Raw genomic sequence first — 21,648 nt, forward strand, 5'->3', positions numbered from 1 at the left:
CCTCTCATAATTCATGGAAACAAGTTTTGACAGTGCCAAGATGCTGTCTCTACGGTAACACGTGCATTAAATATCTTCATTCACCTTACGTTTGTAGATAATTGTGTAATATAATACTAAAAGTGCATGATTAAGTTTGCAGAAGTGATGCACTTGAAATGCAGAGAGTAAGAAAAACTCCCCAGTGCTGTGCTGAATTACTTTCTCTGTTTCGTAGCTTGAAGCCGAAGCTCTAAGAAAGTAGCGTCTGAGGTAGAAATAAAGTTTTGATTCAGAGCCACAGGACTGTGATGTTGTAGTATGTTTGAAATATTATGTAGCAATTGAGAGGCAGTTGCTCCGGCAGCTGGGGTTGTTTAACTTTTCAGCAAATGGGATCAGAGGCCTATGAGACAAAGAACATAAAATGTTTCTGCACTTCTCTAGTGTCATGTCTATATCACAGGCGAAGTCTGAGATAGCAGTAGAGAATGGAATTCTTCTGTGGTATTAAACATGAAGCTGTCTTTCAAGTTGTTACAGATGCATGCAGTTAGATTATAAAAACCAAGACAAAACAAACAGACAAAACAGTTTGTGCTAAGTCTCCAGCTGCCAAGGCAGGTTTTTGTAGAACACCTTTTGAGTATAATAGTGATGTGAACCTCTCCCTCTGCTAAACTATCAAAGTGAAGGTTTGGCACAGGGTAGGGACTAAAATATGTCAGAAGATGAATAGTGGATTTTACCCTGATGCAAAATGGTACTTTTTTCCTGTGTTGGATTGGAACATGTGCATGTGCTGTTTGCTCTGGTGCCATAAGCACTGTATGAGACATGAAGAATCTGACTCACACTGTTGCCTTGGGGGATGGTATTTATACCTGGTTATCCCAGGAAACTTCAGAAGGGACTTTGGCAAAATTAGTCGTGGAGCAGCTTAATTCTTAAATTAAGCTTGCACAAAGTGTGAATTTCTGCAAAGATTCATGTGTTGACCAGATTTGAGTGGGTTTTTGTAAGGGTGATAGGGAATGTATCCCAGGTAGTTTAACTGCCCTAATAGATTTCCAGTTGTTACCCAATGAACTTGAGCTTTCTAAAGACAGGATTGCCAACATATTCCAAGATTGAATAATCTATTGGTAGCTTTGTTTGAAGAAATAGCTTTGGTAGAAGCTTTATTGCTCTAGGCAAGTGGTAGCAGAAGTGGCAGAAATGGACATGACGAAGCTGTATTAATTGCTTCAGTTTAGCTAAGGTGCAAGGTGTTGAAAATAAGTTCCTGGGAAATAATAGGTAATCTTGATAGATTGTAATTTAAACTTGCACACTGTGCCCTGAACATTTGGGGAGATGTTCAAACTCTCTGGAAAGAGTTTGAAGAAACAACTTCTAGGTAGTATTGTTTGTTTGTTTTGGTGGAGTTTTGTATGTTTGTTTTGTTTGCTTGTTTTTGTTGTGTTTTTTTTGTTGTTCATTTGTTTTACGTTTTAGAATTATTTTCATAGATAATATAGATTGTTTTTACTGCTTCTGTTATCCTTGGCTCAAGCAAAAGTGTAAAACATTGTAACCAACATTGCTGTTCCAGTGCCTGCCCACAGAAAAATAAAATTCAGAAAACTTTTGTTATGAAAATAATTTCTCATTTGTACCTGTTCCTTCATAATTGCTACAGAGTGTTTGTGTTGGCTGCAAGAAGTCTCTGCGGTATCATTCATGCTCACAAGAAATTTTATGAATGATTAACAATATTAATGATGGTAATTCTGAGTGTTTTCTCACTTTAACCTGTCACTAAAATGTTCACATCTGTGAAGTTTTTTGTAGGCAAAGTTGTTTTACCAACAAATGATGATGATTTTTTTTGTTAATGCTGCATGCAACTCTGCACCTTGCTTTAAGAGGGTTGTTTTTCTCCCTGCGAGAGATGGGTTGTTTGTTTGATAACGTTGTCTTTTTCCTTCTCCTATTAAAATAAATAAATAAAATTCAGGTATGTGTTTTCAAAGAACGAATTTTCAGTAGGACCTTGTTTCTGAGGTAGATATTCTCCTGTGGTACTCATGGTATGATATTTATGTTATGGGAGGGATGACTTTTCTGTGCAAGCCTTACCCATTCTAAAGGAAGGCACTGGGCTTAATGACATAAAATTTCAGCATTGCTTTTTGATGACGAGTTTGTATTGACTGAAGTATCTTGTCTCATTTGTCTGAGAGAAGCTGTATTCTGCTGTATAGCTACCAGTGCTAGCTTAGCAAACTCTCTTAGTGTGAGAAAAGCAGCTTACAATTTGTTTTTCAGGTTGTAGAAGTTCAGGTTTGGGAAGATATCCTTATGCTTCATCTCGTTGGAGGATATTTCAAAGACCAGCTGAGGAAGCAGTTGTAGAATTAAAAAAGATAATTAATAGAATTGTATAAATCAGTGTCAGTAAATTCATAGGAAATAAAAAATATTTTGCTCAGTTGTTAAGAATGAGAGTAATAGAAAATCCAGAGAACTTGTGGCCATTAGGTTTGGAGGTGACAAGTTCAACAGTAAATCAAAGATGATGTAAGCAAGCATATGTAGTGATATGTTTAGCACAGTATCAAAACTGATTTAGTTAGGGTATTTTTTTTTGTCTACTGACTCTGTATTCAAATGCATACCACTGTTAGTAAATACACTGCGTCTTTTGTAGACGGTGGACATTCACAAAGAAAAAGTTGCTAGAAGAGAAATTGGTATCTTGACTACAAACAAAAACACCTCAAGAACTCACAAAATCATTGCACCAGCTAACTTGGAGCGACCAGTTCGCTACATCAGGAAACCTATTGATTATACAATTCTAGATGATATTGGACATGGAGTGAAGGTAGGTGATATTGTTAAAACAGCCAAACTGCAAATACTTTGTCTATGTGTATTTACAAAATAACTTGATGTTTTTCATGGTAATATACCAGTTTCTCCTTGCCTGGCCAGTGTGTCTGTAGGTGTAAGAGGAGTTCTGCAAGACTGCAGTTACTCTTTCCCCTTCCATTTATTCTTGAACCTCACAACTCACTGAATCTTATTTCTGAGGATATTTGGGACTGTACATCTCAGCTTTTACAATGCTTCTAAATGCGTTCTTGTGTGATGCTGCTCTCACTATTTGGGTCAGTTGTCAGGATCTACCTGAATTATGAAAGGTTAATGACTGTCTCTCACTTTTCTCTCTGAATTAGCAACACAGAGTATGATCCAGCTTTAATTGCCCCTGGTTTACTTGGAAGCTCATCTGAAGAAAGCGTTTGCATAAGTAGTATTAGTTGCTCTCTTCTCTAACTTCTGTCAGTCTGTCATACCCGTATCTTGTAATGTGCTTTATTAAAGTGAGCTCTCTACAACTTTTTCGCCCCACAGAGGTTTCAGAATAGTAGTGCCAGGCTCAAAGCCAGCTGATCCTGGTCTTTTAAGACTAGGATAAGTGAATTTCGGGGTAAAGATCAGAATAAGACACAATTGGTGGCTGTTCTATACAAGTGTTAGAACAGTGCGCACAACGGCAGTCATGTCAAGTGTGGGATTACATGTATGTAGATTTTTTTCAAAGCATTTCCTGAATGCAAGCAGAGTCTTAGCAGGCATGTCATTGTCTCATTGTTAAACTGTGCTGCCAGGAAAACAAATATGGAAATGAGAACACTGACAGAGTTAAAGTTCCAAGAGAAGAAAGGTAAATAACACAAAGCTGTGTCATTTTTATGTGACAAACTTAGAAATCTGTAAGCCTCTAAGTTAGCAGTACAATAAGATGCTTCTTCCAGTCAAACTACACAAGAATTTCTTTTTGTTTGATACTTATCTGCATTGGGTTGTCTGTGATGTTCAGTTTGAACTGTCACCTTGGATTTAGGTGACAGCAAGTTGCTTAACCTGACTTCTAAAATTCAAATTCTTAACAGTCCTGTTTAAGTATTTCTTCAGAACAATTTTACTTAGTCTTCTTCACATCCTCTTAGTCAACAGAAAAGATTTTTCACCATTTCTTACCAAAACATTCAACTTCAGTTTGTGACCTTAATCAGATTTTCAACAGACAAGTAACTCTTAAATTTAGAGAAAAAATATGAACAAGGAAAGAAAGAAAACCAAAACAACTCCTGCAATATCAGTAATGGCTACTATTTTGTCTAGGAAATCATTACAATTCTTATGTTTAAAATCTACTACCAATTCAAATTTTGAAAATCTGCAGGTCAACAAAACTCTGTCTGGATATTGTTCTTGATAATATAATTATGATCACTTTAATGAAATTATTTTAGAACTCATTAAAAAATTTTAATTGCTCTACAACACAATGTTACTTCCCACTGGCTTTAAACCCTTATGATTGCTATTCTACTTACCTCAATGTAGCAGAATCAGACCCACTGTGATGCAGTGGCTGATGAGTCAAATATGAATTTGCATCCACTTGTTCTGCTTGTGATATACTTGAAACAGCATACAAATGTACTGTTTGCAATGTACTGTATTAATCTCGAAAAAAATGTGAAAAGCCTTAGAAAAGCATTGTGTGCTTAGTGAAACAATAACATTCATAGATCAATTCCAGTTGATCCAATTCTGTGTTCAGTGCTGATGAAGGAACCACTCTCTTGTTGGTAGGGAGAAAGTGGCCAGTTCTGTTTATCAGCCTGTTAATTTTGTTCTGCTTGAGTAACTGCAGAATAGTTTACTAGATTTCCTGCTGGACAACAAAGAGAAAAAAGATGAGAGTTAGCTTTAAATTTGCTTATTTATAGTCGTACATTGCTTGAGCTTAAAAGCAATTTAGCAATTGAGCATTTTCCCTTAAAATGAGTACTTGACAAGTTACTGAATAAATAGTGTTGAAGTTCTAGTTATTATTAATCCTCTGTCTACTTTCCTGCTGTAGGGCTTTCCCTCTAGCACTGGGACACAAAGTTATTTATTATCAAGACAATGAATAAAGTAGTGTAGCACGCATTCATTGCGGTCCCTGAAAATGACTGTGAACTGGACTGAGAATAAAATAAAGGGGAAACGGGAGCATCCTTGGCCAAGAAATCCAGCGTGTCAAGTTGAAGTAGATGATTTTGAATTTATTAACCAGCTATATCACTTTTGGAAATTCAAAACACTGGTGGGTAACTTCTTTGGGAAATGAGCTTTATAGTATGATGGGAGAGAATTTAAATGCCACTATATCATTCTAAGTGGTCCCTCATCTTGCTTCTCTGAAGCCACAATGCTGCAAAAATACAAAGAACTTCTTATCTGAAAGGGACTTGCTCTATTGTTTTTGAATGTTTCCTGGGTTAGAGTCTTCTGCTTTTCCTTCCATGAGGTTTTCTAGTCAGGATGATGGAAAAGAAAAAAGTTTGATCCATTTGAAGTGATGTGTAGCTGTTTTAAGGTACTGTAATTACCAAGCAGTACTGCCGAGGAAAGGATCACCCCCTCCTGGACCCTTTAGTGTATTTGACACTCTTTCTGGCCACTACAAGGACACCTGGCTTTCCTGTGAAGCAGTGACTTTTTTGGTTAATATCAACATGGAATTTTGAAATTGAAGGCTGCTTTCTAGTAAATCAAATTATGCTTTCTTTGCTACATTAGGTTCTCGTTATGAGCTAAGTGGATGAACCAGAGTAGTCCTGGCTGTTGAGATTCTGCTATGTTTTACATTTGGTGTTACAAGAAATTAAAGAAGTGTGATGTGCAACATGTTTAGATCAGCTGAACTGAAAACAGATCAAAAGATATTAAAATGGGAGGATTGCTTGTACTGATATTTTTATTACGGGGAAAGAAAATATATGGTATTATGCCAGTGAGATATTGTATGACTTCATGCCAAAAGCACAAGGCATGATGATTTACTCTTGGTCTTTGTTCAAGAGATTTCTCATTGGACCAGATTAAGAGTTAACTACTAGCATTGTCTAGGAAAGAGCATGTATTAGATCAATATTTAGAGCCTTTTGTTTCAGCTGGTTGTGAAAATACTAATGCAGGTAACTGAGTTCAGTTAAGCTCAGGGTATTGATAAGTCCATTCTTTGACAAACTCCAAAAATTAATCTCTGAAGTTAATCCATCAAGATCTTGTTTTCCATTCTGAAGGATGGTGACTTACAGTTAGTACTGTAAGAACTCGAGTAAACAGTGTACTGACAATTGGGCTTTAATTTTGAAGTGTTAATCTAAGGGCTTTGTGATCAACATATATTGAAAGTTTCAGCTTGAAAATCTTTTATTCATGACACATTCTGCTTTAGCCACTCTTTCTATGATCTACTGATACATTATTTTGTTAATGCTGAATGCTTAACTTTTTTCTTTCTTTTTCCTTTCTCTTCATATCCTGAAGTTCCAACTAACCTTTCAATGCTTTTTTTCCTTACCTCTTTTATTTGCTCCATTTATGCATTAAGTGGTTGCTTAGATTTAAGGTAAGAAATCCCAGGGCTGGATTCCCATTCTTATTCTTCTGAGACTATTACACACGGGGAGATGGTTATGTGAATGTTACAGATTGTTTAAACAATGTTGCTCTCCTTCCTGTGTATCAGACAATCTGTTGAATGATTTCATTGCAGATAAACATTTTGTGATGGAAATTGACGTATTTGTGTAAGGAAGCTAGCAGTTCATTTTTAAAGTTTTGTGGCAAAATATTGACTATCTTAAATGTATTTACCAGATTGCTTATAGAGGAGAAATATTGTGCTAACTGTGTTTAAAAAACAAACAAACAAAAAAAAAAAAAAAAAACAAAAAAAAAAACACAATGACTACCTAGCAGCTGGACATGAGCCTCCCCCTGTGTAATATTCTTTTTATCCTATATACGGTATGAGTTATTATTTGATTGGGATTAATGTTTCAGCATAAGCATTGCTCCAGTAAGGGGGCTCTAAAGGTGTGCAAAATAAAATAATAGTAATAATTGAAATCTGTACATATTTTTTAAAGTTGCAGTATCCTTAATTTTTTCAGAAACCGGTAGCAGTATTTAAATATGAAGAGCCACTCAGTTACTGGTAGGCTATTAATTGACTAATGTGTCAGAAATTCAGACTGGAGTATGGCAAGTTGCTGAGGATCTCAGAGATATTCAAATGTTAGTAGTGTTAGCGGCTGCAGTACTAACAGCAAAAAGCCTCAACATTTGACAAGAAGTTGATGAAGTTGCATGATCCAGCATTGGGATGCATTAAGTAGTAAATAGGCTATAGCCTTTACTGAGCATTTTAGTATTGTTGTCTTCCTGAAGTGCATCTGGTCTGGGGATTTGGGTTAGAGGGAATGAAATTGCTTTAGCCGTAGTTTTAAAGAGGGAGCTGCATTTGAGAGTGTAGAATGCTAAGACATCACATGGAAAATATTAATTAAATGAAGTTCCAAGTTGATGTTAAATGTTTTTCATTACTAAGTATTTCCTGTGGCTAAAAAGCTAAAAGAAAACCCTGCACGTTCCTGTTAAATAGCTGCTAGTGTAGATATCCTAATGATGCACCTGTGGGGTTGGCCAGCTGGTACTTGTGGTAAGGTATTGCTGTGTATGTAGCACGTCTGATCACAATGGATATTTTTTAATAAATGAAAGGAGATTTCTCACATGAGTGTAAGGTATAGTATTGTATTTTGAGTCGCGTAGTGTTTAAATGTTTTTTGAGGGTTATAAAATACATCTCCTCCCTGTCTGTTGCTGTCTATCTGTATGAAATGGATACTTATGGTGCTGGTCATGCCTTATTCTGCATGCAGCCCATGCTAGATAACGCTTTTAGAAAGGGAATGGGCAAACTGGGTTTCCTTTGTTGCTTTCTGCTTTATGAACCAGTAATGACCATCCTAAAAAAAGTAACTACAGATTATGCATGAACTGCCATATCTATGCGTTGTCTGCAATCGTGGAAAATCTCTTCTGCTTTTCAGATTTTTTTTTTAAATTCTTTTTATGGGTTTAGAATGAAAATAACATTATTTGTTATAACATCAGCTGAGGTATTTATCCATTTCATTGGAGTGAACCTGATCATAAATTCCATTTGGCAGTTAAAATGTCAGGCATCTCTTCATTGCCAAAACTAGGGTTTAAAAAGAACCCCATTAGTGGATGTATGTTACTGTCTTCAGGAGTCCTCATAGTCGCAGTGCATCAGCCTGAAAGGAGAAAACTGAAAGAAGGCCACTAACTGTAGTTCCATGTGGATATGAATTTTACTTCACTTGAGAGATTTCATATGAAATGTTTGGTTTGTATTTATTTTTTATAGCTGCAAAGAAACAGTAGTCTTGGCTGAGAGTTCCAGCATTAAAATGACTCATGAGGCAAACCTTGCTTCTGTCTGCATAGCTTGCTTTTAAATTTAAGAGACAGTTTTAACAAAACTACAGCTCAAGTTAGAGGAGTAGTATCTGCACCATCTCCTGTCAGCAGATCAATTTAGAACAACATTGTTGAAGCCTTTTTGTTCTTACTGGACTTGGTTCTTCAATTACTTTATGTAAGTGAACATGGTATAAGCGGGAACTTGTTTGCAGAAGCTTTTACTTGTGGTTGTTAGCTAAGACAAGGTTGAAATATAGACTTTCTCTTCCATATCAACTTGTTTATCAACTGATGGATGTACTACTTAATTAGATTTCCAGAATAACTACTCAAGTAGCCAAGCCCAACCTGGCAAGGAGTTTACTCTGAGGGAGCAGATGACAGGCAAAAAAAAGTGTAGTCTCTCCTCTCTGGACCTTTCACAAGATGAAGTTCCTGAGGTTTGGAATATATGCTCTTTAGTCTTCTGGGGGGAAATCACTTTATCTTGGTAATGAATCTAACAGTGAGATGCTTGGCTGAAAAGTGAGTGTGTTCTGGATTTGAATCTTTGTTGCAGTGAAGTTTTTTTAAAGCTGTTTAGATCAACAGTTAAGTGCCTTAAAGCTCTGTAAATAAATGGTATGTTAGTGCAAATACTTTGAGCAGGTCTGTCTGACCAGCCATATATCTCTGCACTTCTTGTTCAGGCAATAGTGCCTTTTTTTTTTTTTTTTTTTTTTAAACAGAATGGTCTGTTTCAGTCACTTTGGACCTTTTTGTTTCTTTAAAGTTTGTTTTACTGCTGTTACTGTGGAGCTGAGTCTCGGGGCGTCCTCCAGGATGTGTTGCTAGTAAGGAGCTGCTTGTTTTATGTTGTTTATGCAGTTTCTTCCTCAGCAAAGCATCACATTTTAGCCCCAGCACTGCCAGAGTTACAGCTCTGGTCCTTAGACCTTTTTGGTTGTAGTCCTGTAGCATGCTACTGCGTGTTAAAAAAAATAATAAAAAATAAAATAAAAAAAAAAGCTTCTGTAAGGTACCCAGTCAAAGAAATAAGAAATGCTTTCTGAGAGTGCTTGTGTCCTCTCCCTAGAATTATTTGGAATCCTTCCATGTAATTTCAATGGGTGATGTTTTCTGTGTTTTTGCCTCCTTGGAAAGAGGCAAAACATTGAAAAAATCCCTTCATCCATTCTGTGTAGACCATGTGTAGTGCTGCTCTGGGTTCACAGATTGTCTTTCATCTTTTACCCAGTCAGTGTTTTTTTTTTCCGACACTTTGTGCCTTGGTCATTATTGCCTCTCTTAATCTTTTCTTGTTTTTAGCACAACAGTGAGCTGCAGGCTCTGTTTTGCCACGTAGTTTCCTAAAAGAATTTGCAAGCTCTTAGATACAAACCAACCATGGATCTGTGGAGACCTGAAGTTACACAGACCACTAACAGGCAGATGTGTTCCTTTGCTTTTCCCTCCAGTTAAGCCAGTTGCAGCTGGATATGTAGAGCTGTGTGGAACCAGGGGAAATGTCATCAGAAACAGTGCAACATTTATCTAGAAAGCTCCAGCTTACTTGGGAATTCCAACTGATTCTGACTGGAAAACTGATTTTTTGAAAACTGACAGCAACTGTAAATGTGACCATGAGTTCTAGTGCTTGCTTTGGATTGCAGAGTCATCTAGGAGGGATGATTGTGGATGAGGATTTGTCTCAAACTGTATTTGCAACCATATATGCAAAATGAGAAAGGCAGTAACAACAGAGTAAAGATTTGTTAGGGTCAGGGGGGTATTAATAGCTTTATTAATAATTATTCTTTTTGCCTCTTAGACAAAAGGGGAAAAATTGGAAATCTTTCAGTGTTTGTATTTCAACAGAGGTTACCCCTAGTACAGTTCTAAACGTAATTCTTTTAATTTTCCTAAGTTAGTCTGTAGCCTTTCAGTGTCTTGTGTAATAGCATTTCCAGAGATCTGTCCATTTTGATTGTTGATAATTTATTTGGCCCTAAGTGAAAGGGGATTTTATTCAGATGGAATTGTCTAACTTTCAGTAGCTAGTCTTCAAGTCATCGGACCTGGCAGATTTGAAGACAGTCCTGTAAACTTTGTTTTCTCAGCATTTTCAGTTTCAACAGTGAAAAGTCATTTCAAAGAGCCTGAAACCGAGCTCACTGTCAGTGCATTTCCCCATCTTTCAGCGTAGTCCTTTTGAAGAACGGCGTCTTTGTGACTAAAATTCCTTGTCTAACAAAGGGCCACTTTTTCTTCAGCCATGTTTTCTGAAGCTTTCTTCCTTTCCTGTGCCAGGGATATCTTTGTTAGCAGTAATAACAAAAGCAACTGTCAGTAACTGGAATTGTGCATCCATCAGACAAGTATTGCTTCTGCTGACTGTTGGCTGTGCAATGTCACTTTAGTCTCTAACTGCGCTTTCCTTCCTTTCCCATGTCACTGTAGCCCACTGGAAGACTAACACTTCACTTCTTGTGTACAAGTAATATTACTCTTGAAAGTAGGGTTACATGCGTGGGATGTTCTGTTAACTGTAAAGTGATAGTTGGTGCTGGCATCATGTAGGGAGAATCCAGAGTGGCCAGCTGAAACACCTGCAGGGACTGCACATGGGTTGGGCTGCCGGCTGTCATCTAAAGACACCCACAAGCCTTATTCTGCTGAGTGTAACAGGCTCTTTGAAAAAGCTGTAATGAGCAATGTTGTGGTGACTGGTGGTTTTTTTGTTTCTTTGTTTTGTTCTTGTACAACTGAAATAGGTGGGTGAAATAGATGTCTCTAATGAAAGAGAAAATACAAGGGCTGCTGCAACTTTAAAAAAACAAAAACAAAAAAAAAGAGGATTTTTTGCTACCTATTAATATTCCGTGTATAGAATAAAATATTCTTCATTTTACACTTTCCATCTTCCCTTCAAGTAATTGTAGTTCAGTGCTTACCTCATACCTCACTTGAATTAACTTTAGAATTCTTGTTGCTTAGAGTTGGCTTAAAGGACTTTATAATGTTGTTTAAAATACTTTTTTCATAAATTGATGTTGGAAAGCACTTTTGCACAACCAAGTCCAAATGTTTGGTTTTGAATCTGACAGACAAAACAGCAAAGTCACCAAGCTTGCAGTACTTGTTTTTTTTTTTCCTCCCAGGTAATTTAAATTGTGATAGCAGTGGGGTTCTTTAGAGCTAGGAAATCAAATTTGAGAGTTATAATACTGAATGTATTGGTCTTTATGCTGTCTCAGTATTTGTAAGTTTAAAAAACTGAGCATTGCTAGTGGTTTAAGTGCATTGTTATGGACAAATTATGAAGGAGTAATTTGCCTTTTTAATAATATTTGCAAATATTCCTAGTGTGTTGATCACTGTGCTTTTCTTTTTTTTAATGGGACATTAGACAAGATTTTCTTTTTGGAAATGAGAAAAACTATGAAATCAAACACAACAGCAACAAAAGAAAAAGAGACATGAATGTACTTACTTTAGTTTGCTTGGATATAGAGATTTTCAACAATAGTCTGAGCATTTGTAGATCAAAAGCTGTTTAACAGAGACTTTTAAGAAGGCTGCGTACAGATTCCTGTAATGGTGAATGAATTGAGAGAATTGTGCTTGGCTGACAGCATACAGGTAAACAAAATGCCATTGGTGGTATTTGTTTATGATGTCTAGATTGAGCAGTCAGCCAGGAATGCAGGTGATTTCTTTTTCTAGAGGTTATATTAAATTATTTTATATAGAAGTTTCTTTGTTAGTAATTAAACCTGAAAGAATGGGAGGGGTGGCCACAGTCACATCACACCACTGCAAATAATTTTTCTCCCCATGCATTTATTTATCAATTATTAGAGATTAATTTGCTACAAATATGATGGGGGAAAAAGTGCATCTCTATTTTTGTCTATATAGCTTTATTTATCATTTTAAATGTGTATTGGTAATAAATGGTATAAATAAATTGGTAATAAATACTATATTAAGTACTGTGAAAATGTTAAAACATTAATGAAATATATTTGGAAATTATGTTGACTTCTGTGCATTTTGTATTTAGTATATTAAATTGTGGCATACTAGATAAGCTTTAATAGTTTTAAAGAGTACTCAAAAACATTTTTGGAAATTTACTACTGAATAGGGCAACATGAACTAACTGCCTTTGTTCTTAAAGGTTGTCTGGGAGGTTTAAGCAAGTCAGATACAGTGTCTGTATTGTCACTGATTTAATGTTTGTGATAGCCTAAAGGCAAATTCACTCATTTTTGAAAACCCCGTGTAATAAAGAGTCCTTTGAGCACAACTCTTGACTTTCAGCAGAGTGGAAATTACATATAGAATGCATGGCCTCTCAGTTGATCTTTTGTTTGTTTAAACCTTCCCTTACTTGGAGTTAATTGCTGAAGGCATCTCTCCCCCTAGACGCTGAGCTTAGAGAAGGCCATTTCTCTCCTCGTTCTCTCATGCAGGTCAGCACACAGAATATGAAGATGGGTGGGTTGCCACGTACAACACCACCCACCCAGAAGCCACCAAGTCCACCAATGTCAGGAAAAGGAACTATTGGGTAAGTGCAGTTACCAAGCATGTTAAGGGCTTAGGTGAACAGGAACAAAAGATGATTTTTGTGTGGTGTGGTGTGTTTTGATTGCCTGGTTCTGCTTTAATCATCCACAACGGTCAACAGGTGGTACATCAGCATCTTACACTGATCACATCACTGGTTACATACTGTTGAATACATTTCTGCCAGAAGATAATAGGCATCATCAGCCCTTCCCAACCTTTTTGTATCATTGCAAAACACATCTACATGCTTTAGAGAAGAATCATCAGCTGTGTGGCTTTGACAGGTGATGCTAAACAACTGGAAAATTGGTACATGACACTGTTGATTTGTGGTATGTAAGAAACATAATTCCTTTTAAGACTGTGAACTTGAATTTGACCCAACTTCTACAGGTAAAGTCCTCAGGAAACTTTACTGTACTGTAAGCAGGAGGAACGCTGCTTGCTAGTAAGTGATTATGTATGTGTATACAGACTGCAGTGCTTTACCTTTAAAATAAGATACTTTTAAAACAATAATGGAATTTGCATCTGAGCTTACGAGTAGGAAAACATCTGGAAATAGAAGTACATGAAGAACATCCTTAAATGTTTTTGTCATCCTCCAAAGTAGATATTAAAAACTTACAGAATAACACCTTTAACTCTTGATACTGATTAGGAAGTAGTTAATTTTTTAAAGAACAAAAAGTGGCTTTGGTCTGTACTGTCTAATTTGCTTCTTTAATATGCTTGTTCTTGTGTAGGCGTCACTCTCCTTATCGTACGTTGGAGCCAGTACGTCCCCCGGTGGTACCAAATGACTACGTGCCTAGCCCAACACGCAACATGGCTCCCTCACAGCAGAGCCCTGTTAGAACGGCTTCTGTGAACCAGAGGAATCGCACATACAGGTATTGAGCGTAGTCCTGAACAACGCGTGGATAGTGTTACATAAGTGTATGGATAAAAATGCTACAACTTGAAAACCATTTGCACCTTGACAGCGAAGCTTTTACTAATTCATGATATGGACTGATATTCATGATATGGACTGATATTTTACTAATTCATGATATGGACGTGATATTGCCCAGAGAGGTTGTGGATTGGATGGGGCCCTGGGCAGTCTGGTCTAGCATTAAATGAGAAGGTTGGTGGCCCTGCATGTGGCACGGGGGTTGGAGATTCTTGATCCTTGAGGTCCCTTCCAACCCTGGCCATTCTGTGACTGGCAATGCCTTTTGGCATGGCAAAAACGCGCTCTTATAAAACCAGAGTAGTGATTGTGTTAACATGGTTCACATAATCCTGTGGTTACCTTGCTTTTAATATTAAAACATAGTGGTAGCGCTTAATGTTTTACTAAAATTATGTACTGTTTCAAGTAGGTAGTTTGCAATATTCTATTAAATGTTTACAAAACTGCTAAAAGGCTGGATCAAAAGAGGCTTGGCCAGCAGATCAAGGGAGGTGATCCTGCCCCTTTGCTCTGCGCTGGTGAGGCTGCACCTGGAGTACTGTGTCTAGGTGGGGAGTCCTCAGTACAGGAGAGACATGGACCTGTTGGAGCGTATCCAGAAGAGGGCTACAGAAATGATCCCACAAATGGAACATCTCCCTGTGAGGATAGGTTGAGAGAACTGGGACTGTTCAACCTGGAGAAGAAAAGGCTCCAGAGAGATCTGAGAGTGGCCTTTCAGTATCTTAAGGGGGGAGGGCTGTAAGAAAGAAAGGGACAGGGTCTGTTGTGATAGGACAAGGAGGTATGGGTTCAACCTAAAGAAGGGGAAGCTTAGATTGGATATAAGGAAGAAGTTTTTTTACAAGAAGGGTGGTGAGGCACTGGCACAGGTTGCTCAAGGATGTGCTGGATACCTCATCCCTGGAGACGTTCAAGGTCAGGCTGGACGGGGCTCTGAGCAACCTAATCTACATGCAGGCGTCCCTGTTCACTGCAGAAGAGTTGGACTAAGTGACCTTTAAAAAGTCCCTATGAACTCGAACAATTCTGTGATTCTGTGAAAACTTGAGTCCTTCACGTTGAAGGACCTCATGGTGAGCTTATATTTCACATCTTTGTTTGAACAGTCCTTGATATTTTTAGATTGAACAGCTGAAAAAGAGCGTTGCATTTTGAGGATGCTGGTAGTGGCAAACATGTTTCAGAATGAAGCTGAGCTGTGTTACCAAAGGTTATGGAAAAGGTTAGCCTTCTTTCTAGGATAACAAGAAAAATTTCAAAAGAACTAGTATATCAAGAAATCTTTACTTTTTAAACATTGTAAGTACTTGATGCTAGTGAAATAGATGGGCTTAGAGTGTAAGAAAATCTGATTTTTTCCATTTTAGAATTTTTGTATTTGCGTGTTTTACTTTTGGGCAAGTTCTCTAGGACTACATGAAAAAACTTCTGCTGTGGTCAAAATGAAGAGGACTTTTTGGAAAAGTTAGATTTATATACGTTCATCATTTCTTTTTTCTTGCTTCCTGTTACTACTCTGAATTAGCAGAGTGCTTTCTGAGGCCTTTGTATTTCAGCATGCAGAGCAGCATATTCATTTCGTGGGTTACTTTGGTTTCTTACAGCAGCAGTGGGAGTAGTGGAGGAAGCCACCCAAGTAGTCGGAGCAGTAGTCGTGAGAACAGTGGAAGTGGCAGTGTGGGTGTTCCTATTGCTGTTCCCACACCATCTCCTCCCAGTGTCTATCCAGGTAAATGGAAACTTGCTGTTACTCTTTCTGTCTCAGCATTAACTTTAGCATTTGCAGATGTGATGAGGAAGCCCCATGAGAAGCCTCAGAATTCATCTTCCAGAAGCATGCAATCACTGAAAATTGCTTGCTATTGGTAGCATGAATTTGAATAATGTAATGTATTTTCTGAGAGTGTCTGAGGTACTTCAGTGTTTATTTTATATATTACTGAATTTATGAGCATTTTTTGCCTGGCTGCCTGCATGGAACCAGATAGGACACACTTTTTTTTGGTGGGTGGGGAGAAACTTATCCCTTTTAAGCAAATTGATGCTTTTTCATCAGCTGTTCATGCAGATCTATAGCAGCTTGCTTTTAGACAATTGGATTAAAAGAGAGGCAGGCAGAGAGCAAATCCTCAGTACACAATGCAAGCCTAGCTGAGTTGTCATGAAAAGGTGTTCATTTACTGTAACTACACTGGTCTTCCCAGAAACAGGAAGTGATGTTAGTACTCCTTGTTCAGCATTTTCAGTGAAAAGGAGCGTATAGTTTTGGCTAGCAGTGTGAGCTGAAATACATGATGCTTCTGAACCAAAGAAGCACTTTTGGCTTTCCTCTTCTTTATATTTTCTAATTTGTACAAAAACTCAGTGTAGCTATGCTACAGATTGCAGCCTAAATAGCAAAGATTAAAGACATCTTTCAAAAGTAATGGCTCTCCCTGGAAAGTTCTAGGTTGTTACCTTCAGACCTGGAAAGAAGCAGCAGGTTTGCTTGACCCTCATGAACTGTCTACGTAAGAATGAGTCTTTCATTAGTAGCTTCATTTTTTCCCTCATCTCCTCGTGCATTCTAAAATACTGTGCATCTAGCAAGTAGCTAACACTGAAGAATCAAAGGCTTTCTCTAATCCTTGCTAACATATCTCCTTATTAACTCCGCCTCTTCCTCCTCTCTTCACTTAGCCCCTGCTGGCTCGGCTGGCACTTCTCCCCTTCCTTCTACCTCTGCTCCTGCTCCCACCCCTCCTGCTCCAGCCCCTTCCTCCTCTACCCCAGACGCTGCTGCTGCTGCAGGAGCCCAGCCCCTTGCTGATGGCTTCACCTCTCCAACTCCCCCTGCTGTTTCTTCCACGGCCTCTACAGGTGAGTGTCTGCTCCTTTGTGCGGGCAGATGAGCCCAGATGTGATCACGGTCCGAGGCTTTTAAGAGCAAGTTTTCAAGGAGTTGCTTCAATGGGTAACTCCTTAATAACAGGCTTTTGAGTATGATTTCATTTATTCCATCCATTCAAGCAGTTTCTAGTGTTCTCTTCTCCCCAGATGATTCTCTGTATACTTCATGAGCAGCAACAAGATACTTAACACTGTGTTTCTCTTTGAATAACAGCAGTTTGTACACATTGTGTTGCTTGACAACTGGAGTGCAAAGTGATATTTCTTGCAGGTTTATAAATGAGAATTTCTTATAAATTCAGTTACTATAATATGTTTTATAAAATGGGTAAATGAAAATGATTTTCTTTCACCTTGTATAGTAGTATATACATATGTATATATTATATGTCTGTGTACCTTTGCATTTTCTTTATTTGTGTGTGTGATTAGTGCTGATTACGGGCAGTTGGAGGAGTTGGGTTTTTTTGTTTGTCTGGTGCTTTTTTTTGTTTTTGTTTTTGTTTTTTTTTTGTATTGCTGTTGAGACATCCAGTGTTGTGGCAGCTGCGCTGACTGCTTGTAGGATGTAGATTGTCTCTAAGAGAACAGAAACTTTTCCTAGCCTTTGAATTTTGAGTGGAGCTTAAAAAATAAAATAAAAATAAAATTAAAAAATAAAAAAGCATAATTCTTCCCTTGGTAACACATTTCTCTTTCTAATCCAGGCCACCCAGTTCAATTCTACAGCATGAACAGGCCTGCGTCTCGGCATACACCACCAACAATAGGGGGATCTTTGCCGTATCGGCGTCCTCCTTCGATCACGTCACAGACGAGCCTTCAGAACCAGATAAATGGAGGACCTTTTTATAACCAGAACCCAGGTAAGAAAGGTTGTCTGCTGTGATGAATGCAACACAGAGTTGAATTGACTGGCCTTCAGATCTCTGAAATCCCATATTCTGTCTCCAGTGCAGCTCTTGCAGTCAGTCTAAGGTAACTTCCAGTACATTGTTGGAAGCTGTGCTGAAGCGGAGGTGTGAGCACAGAGCGTACAGCTACTGTTATGACATACAGCTTGGGACAATATGGCTTTTGTTGTCAGATAAATTCCTTTTGATCCCCCAGGACTTGCAGGATCTGTTGGACCAACTTCAGTCCGTACTACACTGTGTGTATCAGGTAGCTGCTTTGGTGTGGAATAGGTATTTGGTGTTGCAGCAAAACGCTGATTCTTCATTAATCAGTCTGTGTGCTTGTGTGCTTTTTCCTTGTGATTAACCACCAGTTCAGTAAATTGCTTGTAATATAGAGGTAAGCATTAGAGATTTTAGACATCTGTGGTGCTTGGTATAATGTACAGGGGAGCTATGTTCTCTGTGAAGTTCCATATGTGATGTTATTCTGATGGCTGACCTATCCTCAAAAGCATGATGAGATTTTAACAAGCAGTGTTGTCCTGTATGTTGGGGAACTCAGCAGCTGTTCATCTCTGGTGTCCTTCTCCCTGAGCTTGTGAGGAGAGGTGAAGGTATTGATGTGACAGTAAGGGATGCCTTTTCTTACAAAGCTACAGAAAGATGCAAGGGACGTGGTGGAAGTTCCTTGTTAGCAAAGGCCCTGTTAAAAGCAAGTCTGAAAGTTGATTTGAAAGCACATTAGTGCTATTGTGTGTGTGTTTTTGTTGGTGATGATTTGTTTGGCTTTGTTGTTTTAGATGAAGCATTGAATTAGGAATTAGGTTAGCTGCTACAGTTTGTGTTTAAGGGATCTGGTCAGGCCCAAATACTACTGCTTGTGAGTCAATCTGCAAAGAGATGTGTACAATTAACTTGAGAAGGAAGTGGATGGTACTGCTGGGGACAGAGAGGGTAGAGTAGTTTATATGAGTAACTGCTGCTCTGTTGCATGAAATACATGGCATTTGTTCAGCATATTATATGTGTATTGAAATTTGAAAGGGAATAAATGTGAAGGAAGGGAAAATAACTATAAAGGAAACATTTCAACAGTGCTTTTTGCAGTAAAGAGAATTTTCACCGTATACGGTGGTGACATACATGCTATTTTAGACAGCATATATAACAGTGTTGCAGGTTATAATAAAGTTACCAAATAGACTGTTGCATAACTGCAGTTCAGTCTGTGGACCCAAAAGGAAGGTAATGATTATGGTTAAGATGAACAAGGAATGATGTCAGCTAGTGTTAGCATCGCCATTTTGATTAAACTGCATGATCCAAACAAAACAAAGGGATGTTTGTTGTGCTTGCCTAGAGTGCTTGTCTAGAGTGATTTGTCTTTCTACCTGGAAAGCCTTGTTATCTCCTTCAAGGACTTACATGCAGAACACAATATGCACAGAAGGGACCCAGAAGACCAAAGCAAGTCTCATGTGGTAGATAGGAAGTGTGTGATTTCGTGTGACTTTGAATAAAGGAAACATTTTGAAACTGAGAATTTTTATAGTATATGTAATTAAAAAGGAGGCGACTTCATAGTTGGACAGGAACACTGTATTCCTGAATGCTGTTGCATTTCAATAGTGTTTCAAATTCAAGTTCCCTTTTCCTCTTTGAGAAATGCAAGACCAGATCTTTTCCCAGCAGTTGTGGTTACACTTGAAGGAATATATTCTCTCCAAGGTCACCTGCCTCAAGTCAAAGAAGCTGTAATTAGAAATGTATTTTAAATTTTCTCAAGAAATACCAGTTAAGTGGTCAGGTAATGGAGCCTGCTTTATATGGAGGTACATGGATACTCTTGCAACAAAAACAGTGCTTGCTCTATTTTGGTTTTTGTGTATATTTTGTTTTGTTTGTGATGTGAGGTAGAAAAAAGAAGCTGGAACATGACTGGTAGAAGAAATTCAAAGTGCTTGTGAAAATAGTTGCTAAATGAGCCAACGGTATATTTTGAGATATGAATTTGAAATAACTTGTTTTGGTTTTTTTCTATTTGCTGTGATGAGGTGTATTAATTCTGAACAATGCTAAGTCATACACTGCAGCTCTGGGACTAGACTGAAATTTAATTAGCTCAGCTCGGTAAGGTAAATAAACGTACTGGTACATGAAATGTAGATTTTTTTTTTATTTTTTTTTCCTTGCTGTTCTCTTGGACACGATTAAATGTCTGTGTTTACCATAATAACAAGAAATGACTTGGTTGTGCTTTTCCTGAGGTGTGCTTTCTGGAAAATATTCCAAGAACTTTCTTAAAAAAATAATTGTCTTGCATTATCCTTACAAGGTGAGACTACAGTTTTGTTAACTAGAATTAACTAATTTTTTTGTACTTAGAGAATACACTTGCTTATCTAATTAAGTGTGAATTTGCACATCTTACACAAAGACAGCTCTTCCATTACCAGTAAGCCAGCTGCTCAGAGTTCAGTGGTTTGCAGAATAATGCACATTGGACTAGTCTCTGCTGCTCTGCAACAGCAAAGTGTGCTTTGTTCTACCAACAAGGCTCCTGTCTGGAAGTCTAAGGTTTCTCAAAGGTATCTTTCTGTTTCACCCAAAATTGCCTTATCTAATTAATTTCCTGTTTTATCTTTTTGCCCGTGTTTTGGAGAAAATTAGCTATATCTATTTTCAGGAATAAGGGTTTGTGGGTGTTTTAATAGAAGAGACATTCAATTTATAAATACTAAATCAATTTAAAAGAGGATTATAGAGGATTACAGGGGGAGGAACTACTTGATATATTTGTTAGGTAGGCCAGTTTCTGAAGTCCTGTGCTGCTGTAAAGAACTTGAAGGAATCTTTTAGTGAGATCAAACTTCTGCTTCAGCGTAGATTTGTGATCTTAGGAAAAGAAATGGATTGAAAATGGGTTGGGTTAAAAATGTAGAAATCTCCTTGAAGTAAGGATTGGGAATATGCTTAAACGCCCTAAGCCATTTTTCTGTGAGTACTGTCCTTTTTATCTCAGCTTCTTGGCAGCCTGCTACATTGTCTGAGTGTGATGATGTCTACTTTCCTGTTTGCTGCTTTGTGTTTCTAACCGAATGCCTCTTTTTTTAATTTCTGTGGCAGCATCCCTTGCTCCTCCTCCCCCCTCCATCCTACAGGTAACTCCGCAGTTACCGCTAATGGGATTTGTGGCCAGAGTTCAAGAAAACAGTAAGTGCGTCGCTTCCTTGTGCCGTGATTCAGAACTGCATGTGGCTTTTGTTTTGAGTGGATGAGAGATGTGTCCGTGTGCAGCCAGAATTCTTCACTGTCTGCAAATTTGTCAGAAGTTCCAAAGAAGCAGGGGGGAAGGAAATACTTTCATTGGTTTCACTGCAGAAATGTTCAGTGAGTTCCTTCATTTAACTTTATTGTCTCTAGTGTATTTTCACCACTCCTTACGTGGGTGCTGTAGCCACTAGGCTGGATGTGAAGCATTTCTTTAACCTGCAGCCATGGTGGTAGGGACCATTTCCCAGGTACAGGGCTGTTCCATTTCAGTTTCAGATACTCCTCCCCCACCCCCACCTGTGGATGAGCCAGTGTTTGATGAGTCCCCGCCGCCACCCCCACCTCCAGAGGACTATGAGGAGGAAGAGGCAGCAGTGGTGGAGTACAGCGATCCATATGCAGAGGAGGACCCTCCCTGGGCACCACGTACCTACTTGGAAAAGGGTGCGTTTAAAGTTGCAAGGAACAGTGTGATTCTTTTTGTACTGGCAATTTGTATGCATGGCCGTTCAAACTGCTTCTGACAGATGCACAAAACTGGTGCCTCTTCCTAAGGAGCAGCTATGTGACTCTTGACACTAAGACAGTGGGTGTGCTCTTTGCACACTTACAAGGGAGATGAGTTTGACTCAGGCATTGTCTCTTAGAATCATGCCTGTGCCTTAGAGGCATGCATGGACCCCTGGTACAGGGCCTGGGAAGTGCACCAAGAATCTTAGAGATGTGTTGATGTGCAGC

General features: G+C 38.3%; 1 protein-coding gene across 16 annotated transcripts in view; it reads left to right on the forward strand.

Moving 5' to 3' along the window:
• The window catches only part of ABI2 (abl interactor 2), a 59,487-nt gene that overhangs the window by 28,432 nt on the left and 9,407 nt on the right, over positions 1-21,648 (forward strand). For 5 of the 16 annotated variants that reach the window (XR_016468315.1, XR_016468314.1, XR_016468325.1 and 2 more), the window contains exons 3-11: positions 2,672-2,848; positions 6,425-6,442; positions 12,786-12,883; positions 13,632-13,778; positions 15,454-15,578; positions 16,529-16,708; positions 17,446-17,604; positions 20,764-20,850; positions 21,181-21,354. Coding sequence is in view for 3 of the 16 variants with exons in the window: in XM_031601317.2 (XP_031457177.1) it covers positions 2,672-2,848; positions 6,425-6,442; positions 12,786-12,883; positions 13,632-13,778; positions 15,454-15,578; positions 16,529-16,708; positions 17,446-17,604; positions 20,764-20,850; positions 21,181-21,354 (1,165 nt within the window). In the remaining 13 variants the exon portion in view is untranslated. The remainder of the gene's footprint in view (positions 1-2,671; positions 2,849-6,424; positions 6,443-12,785; positions 12,884-13,631; positions 13,779-15,453; positions 15,579-16,528; positions 16,709-17,445; positions 17,605-20,763; positions 20,851-21,180; positions 21,355-21,648) is intronic. The other 11 variants (XR_016468317.1, XR_016468316.1, XR_016468319.1 and 8 more) reach the window with 11 other exon arrangements.

Source organism: Phasianus colchicus, chromosome 7, assembly GCF_987193195.1.
Source record: "Phasianus colchicus chromosome 7, bPhaCol1.hap1.1, whole genome shotgun sequence".
Taxonomy (NCBI): Eukaryota; Metazoa; Chordata; class Aves; order Galliformes; family Phasianidae; genus Phasianus; species Phasianus colchicus.